The following is a 6,318-nucleotide window of genomic DNA, read 5'->3' on the forward strand; positions in this document are numbered from 1 at the left end:
ACCCACTCCATCTCCTCATTTTCCTCTGGCTGCTGACGAGACCTTGTCAGAGAACGGACCGGACGGGATCGAGCCGACGGCCGTTGGGGTTCGCTGGGAGTCTGGCAACCTGGAAAAGCCCGGACTCCCTCGGGAAGCTCGTCCATGTCCGCTTTGACCGCTCCAACCTTGACCTCTCTTCTGACCCCCAATGCCGCAGTCCCCCGTGCTTCCAGGACAGCTCCACTCGGATTTCCCGCCACCGCCACTAAGTCAACTGGTCCAAAATTCAACTCCTCCTCTTCCCTCCCAAACCCACTCCGCCCCACAACTTTCCTGTCTCTGGAGATCCCTGTCCTCCTTGCCCCAGCCCAAAACACCACAACCTTGTCCCGCTCCTCCACTTCTCACTGTGTTTCAATCCCTCTCATTCCATCAGCTGCCAAACCTTGCAGGTTCTCCCCACCTGTCCATTGCACTCCCATCAATCATTCAATCACTCATTCAATCGTATTTATTGAGCGCTTACTGTGTGCACAGCACTGTACTAACTGCTTGGGAAGTACAAAGCGGCAACGTACAGAGACCCAACAACGGGCTCACGGTCTAGAAGACACAATCAACCCACGAGCACCGACTACATGCCAGGCACTGTACTAAGCGCAGGGGTAGAGAAGCAGCGTGGCTCAGTGGAAAGAGCACGGGCTTTGGAGTCAGTGGTCATGGGTTCATATCCCGGCTCCGCCAACTGTCAGCTGTGTGACTTTGGGCAAGTTACTTAACTTCTCTGTGCCTCAGTTCCCTCATCTGTAAAACGGGGATTGTCTGTGAGCCCCCCGTGGGACAGCCTGATCACCTTGTAACCTCCCCAGTGCTTAGAACAGTGCTTGGCACATAGTAAGCGCTTAATAAATGCCATCATTATTATATAAGATAAATAGGTTGGACACAGTCCACGTCCTACAATGGGGCTCAATCCCCATTTGACCGCTCAAGGCCCTACTGAGAGCTCACCTCCTCCAGGAGGCCTTCCCAGATTGAGCCCCTTCCTTCCTCACCCCTTCGTCCCCCTCTCCATCCCCCCATCTTACCTCCTTCCCTTCCCCACAGCACCTGTATATACGTATATATGTTTGTACATATTTATTTCACTATTTATTCATTTATTTTACTTTACATATCCATTCTATTTATTTTATTTTCTTGGTATGTTTGGTTTTGCTCTCTGTCTCCCCCTTTTAGACTGTGAGCCCACTATTGGGTAGGGACCGTCTCTATACGTTGGCAACTTGGACTTCCCAAGAGCTTAGTACAGTGCTCTGCACACAGTAAGCGCTCAATAAATACGATTGATGATGATGATGATGATGATGACCGACAAAGTGACTGAAGCACAGGAGTTAAGTGACTTACCCAAAGTCACACAGCAGACGAGTGTCGGAGTCGAGATTAGTACCCAAGTCTTTCTACTCCCGGGCCCAGGCTCTATCCGCTGGGCCACACTGAACTCCCCACGGCTTTCCATCTCCTTCCACACTGAACCGGTTTCCCCACCGGCCTTTTCAGCTCTCTTCACACACTACTTCCCTGCGGATTTTAGCCATGATGTGAAGGCAGAACGGACAGGATTTGATGACAGACTGAATATGTGGGTTGAATGTGACGGATGAGTTGCGGGTAATGCCAAGGTCACCGTTTTGTGAGACGAGGAGGGCTGCCTACGGTCAGAGGTCACAAGTTCTAATCCTGGCTCCGCCACCTGTCAATCAGTCAATCAATCAATCGTATTTATTGAGCACTTACTGTGTGCAGAGCACTGTACTAAGCGCTTGGGAAGTACAAGTTGGCAACATATTGTTGCCAACTGTGTCAGCTGTGTGACTTTGCGCAAGTCACTTAACTTCTCTGTGCTTCGGTTCCCTCATCCGTAAAATGGGGATTAAGACTGTGAGCCCCACGTGGGACAAACTGATCCCCTTGTATTCCCCCCGGAGCTTAGAACAGAACTTGGCACACAGTAAGCACTTAAAAAATACCAACATTATTATGATCATTATTATTATTATTATTACGGTGATGGCAAAGACGGAGGGAAGACAAGTTTTGGATGGAAAGACGAGGAATTCTTTTTTACCTCTGCCGGCTGGGAGTGATCCAGAAGTCCCATCCTTGGGGCTGTCGGATGAGGGGTGGACACAGGGGCCACCACGGGAGTGAGAGGCCCAGGCAGCATCCTAGAAACCCCCCGCCGCCCTGATGGCTGCCGGGATGTCCAGCCAGCCGGGGGCCACGTCCTTAATAATGGCATTTATTAATAATGGCATTTATTAAGCGCTTACTATGTGGAAAGCACTGTTCTAAGTGCTGGGGAGGTTACAAGGTGATTGGGTTATCCCACATGGGGCTCACAGTCATTTTCCAAATGAGGTAACTGAGGCACAGAGAAGTGAAGCGACTTGCCCAAGGTGACACAGCCGATAAGTGGCAGAGCCGGGATTAGAACCCACAATCTCTGACTCCCAAACCCACACTCTTTCCACTGATCCACCTTCCCCCAGACGTCTCTGGAGACGTCCTTGTCTCCAGAGAACCGCCTCACGGAGCTGGGAGAGACGAGCCTGGTCTGGCAGTGGTCCGGAGGCCCAACGTGACATTTCCGTCCGGGACTGGCGGCCACGGGAGAGCTCCCGGATCCACCGTCGCTCCAGGGAGGACTCACCGAGGGCCAGGGAGCGAGCGGACCGGCCGGCGTCCAATTGCCTAGACGCAGCCAAGTCACTCTCCATTACCACGCCACTGACCGCCGTCCCCGCGACTAACAACTGCAGCCGGTCGAGTTCACCCCGCCTGGTCCCTGTGGACGGGGATGGTTTCCAGCACAGATGGGAAATGCTGACTCCACAGGCCACCCCCGACCGGAGGAAGCACGGATGCCGACCTATCTCCCCAAGTCCCATTGACGGAGTTTTCTGTGGAAAGAGGCCAGTCCACCACTGGCTGACCCAACCGGGCCAAGGTCCTCAAAAGCGGCCTGCGCCGACCGGAAGGTCCAGCGGCGAGCACGAGCCCTCGGCCGCGGGATCGAGCCGGCGGGGAGGGGCTTCAGGCTGCAGCCTGGCAGCCAATGTGTTGTCTACGGCCCCGTGGCCACCGACAAATCCTCGGGGCTCGCCCAGGGCACCACACCAAGCCGCGGGCCACGGTCGTGGGTCATTTATAAACACAAACCGCACCTCGCTGATCTCCTGGTCAACCGCAGCCCAGCCTGCACACTCCGTTCCCTTAGAGTCGGTTTGCTCACTGAGCTCCGATCTCCTCTACCTCGCCGCCATCCCCTTTTCCAAGTCCTCCCTCTCCCTCCATATTCACCAGATCACCACTCTCTCCACCTTCAAAGCCTTATCAAGGTCACATCTCCTCCGAGAGGCCTTCCTCGACTAAGCCCTAATAGTTCTACCATTCCCTGTCCCTTGGCTCTGTCCCCTTTGGGCACTTGGTATTCACCCCACCCTCCGCCCCAGAGCGCTTTCGTCCACATCCGTAACTTTATTTATATTAACATCCTGTCTCCCCCTCTAGACTGTCAACTTGCTGAGGGCAGGGAACGTGGGTCCCAACTCTGTGGTATCTTCCTCTCCCGAGTGCCCAGCCCAGCGCTCCGCGCACCGTACGCGCTCGATAAACGTGACCGACCGATGGGCTAACTGGCGGACGAAGGAGATCCCGGAGGGTGCTGCGTCTCACCTTCGCAGATCCGATCGAGTCGCTGTCGTTTGACTTTGTGTTTGTCCACCAGGGCCATTTCTCCGGGGGGCTCCGCTCCTCGGACAAGTCAGGAAGAGTCGCGGCGCTCCGGGGGCATCCCGTCACCGCAGGGCCTGAAACGAGGCGGGGAAGGGATCCTTACACCGGGCGTCCGTGGTTTCTGGCAGCCGGTGGGGAGGGGGTGACACCAAGGCTGAAGCAGCGTGGAGAAGCACTGTGGCTCAGAGGAAAGAGCCCGGGCTTGGGAGCCAGAGGTCATGGGTCCTAATCCCGACTCTGCCACTTGTCATCATCATCATCATCATCAATCGTATTTATTGAGCGCTTACTATGTGCAGAGCACTGGACTAAGCGCTTGGGAAGTACAAATTTGCAACATATAGAGACAGTCCCTACCCAACAGTGGGCTCACAGTCTAAAAGGGGGAGACAGAGAACAAAACCAAACATACTAACAAAATAAAATAAATAGAATAGATATGTACAAGTAAAATAAATAAATAAATAGAGTAATAAATATGTACAAACATATATACATATATACAGGTGATATATTTGTCAGCTGTGTGACTTTGGGCAAATCATTTCACTTCTCTGGGCCTTGGTTCCCTCATCTGGAAAATGGGGATTAAAGCTGTGAGCCCCCCGTGGGACAACCTGATTACCTTGTATCCCCCCAGTGCTTGGAACAGTGCTTGGCACATAGTAAGCGCTTAACAAATGCCACCATTATTATTATTATTATTATTATTAAGGCGGCTCCATGGCATCTTGCCTCCCTCGAGCTAGAAGGTTTTTGTCACTCCGGTCAACTCTCCTCACTTCCTTCAGATTCCTTGCCATCGGGCATCAATTACGCTGACTGCCACAAGCCCCTCTTCCTCCAACCAGGACCTAATAATAATAATAATAATTTTGGTATTTGTTAAGCACTTACTATGTGCCAAGCACTGTTCTAAGCGCTGGGGGAGATACAAGGTAATCAGGTTGTCCCACATGGGACTCACAGTCTTAATCCCCATTTTTCAGATGAGGTAACTGAGGCCCAGAGAAGTGAAGCGACTTGCCCGAAGTCACACAGCCAATAAGTGGCAGAGCCGGGATTAGAACCCACGATCTCTGACTCCCAAACCTGGGCTCTTACCACTGAGCCACGCTGCTGCAACCACCTCTCTTCCTCCTGCCTCCCCCAAGCTGGAGCCACGTTCATTTATTCATTCAATCGTACTTATTCAGCGCTTACTCTGTGCACAGCATTGTACTAAGCACTTGGGAGAGTACAATGCAACAATAGACAGTGACATTCCCTGCCCACAGTGAGCTTACAGTCTAGGGGGAGGAGACTGGCAGCAATACAAATCAATAAAATGACAGATATGTCTAAGTGGGCTGTAGGGCTGGGAGGGGGGATAGCGAAGGGAGCAAGTCAGGGCGATGCAGAAGGGAGTGGGAGATGATTGTTAGTATGTTTGGTTTTGTTCTCTGTCTCCCCCTTTTAGACTGTGAGCCCACTGTTGGGTAGGGACTGTCTCTATATGTTGCCAACTTGTACTTCCCAAGCGCTTAATACAGTGCTCTGCACACAGTAAGCGCTCAATAAATACAATTGATGATGACTGATGATGAGGAAAAGTGGGGCTTAGTTTAGGAAGGCCTCTTGGAGGAGACGGGCCTTCCTTAAGGCTTTGAAGTGGGCAAGACTGGTTGTCTGTTGGATTAGAGGAGGGAGGGCGTTCCGGGCCAGAAGCAGGACGTGGGTCGGGGGTCGGCGGCGTGACAGGCGAGATGGAGGCACAGTGAGAAGGTAAGCGGCACCAGAAGAGCAGAGTGTGCGGGCAGGGTTGTAGGAGAGAAGACTTTTAGACCGTGAGCCCACTGTTGGGTAGGGACTGTCTCTATATGTTGCCAACTTGTACTTCCCAAGCGCTTAGTACAGTGCTCTGCACACAGTAAGCGCTCAATAAATACGACTGATGAGAGAAGCGAGTTGAGGTAGGAGGGGGCAAGGTGATGGACTGCTTTAAAGCCACTGGTGAGGAGTTTGGGTTTTTTTTGATAGGGAGGTGGACAGGCAACCACTGGAAGTTTTTGAGGAGGGGGGTGACGTGTCCTGAGTGTTTCTGTAGAAAGATATCTGGGCCATCGATTCTAGATCGGTGGATAAAAACCTGACATGCTCTCACTGAACTTATCCGAGGGGTCACATCGAGACAGCACCTGTTCCGTCTGTTTTTCTATTCTATTCTATTTATTATTTTATTTTATTTATTTTATATTATTTTATTTTGTTAGTATGTTTGGTTTTGTTCTCTGTCTCCCCCTTCTAGACTGTGAGCCCACTGTTGGGTAGGGACCGTCTCTATATGTTGCCAGCTTGTACTTCCCAAGCGCTTAGTACAGTGGTCTGCACACAGTAAGCGCTCAATAAATACAATTGATTGATTGATTGAAAAAGTATGGACTGGAGTGGGGAGAGACTAGAGTCTTCTGGACTGTGAGCCTGCTGTTGGGTAGGGACCGTCTCTATATGTTGCCAACCTGTACTTCCCAAGCGCTTAGTATAGTGCTCTGCACA

The 6,318-nt window shown here is 51.9% G+C and overlaps 1 protein-coding gene across 1 annotated transcript in view; it reads right to left on the reverse strand.

Annotated features, from left to right (window-relative positions):
- CTBP2 (C-terminal binding protein 2) overlaps window positions 1-3,845 on the reverse strand; it is a 43,962-nt gene extending 40,117 nt beyond the window's left edge. Inside the window, exon 1 of the mRNA XM_038743773.1 lies at window positions 3,724-3,845. Within this exon, the coding sequence (XP_038599701.1) occupies window positions 3,724-3,781 (58 nt within the window). The 5' untranslated portion in view covers window positions 3,782-3,845. The remainder of the gene's footprint in view (window positions 1-3,723) is intronic.
- Between the last annotated feature and the right edge of the window lie 2,473 nt (window positions 3,846-6,318).

Source organism: Tachyglossus aculeatus, chromosome 3 (genome assembly GCF_015852505.1).
Source record: "Tachyglossus aculeatus isolate mTacAcu1 chromosome 3, mTacAcu1.pri, whole genome shotgun sequence".
NCBI lineage: Eukaryota > Metazoa > Chordata > Mammalia > Monotremata > Tachyglossidae > Tachyglossus > Tachyglossus aculeatus.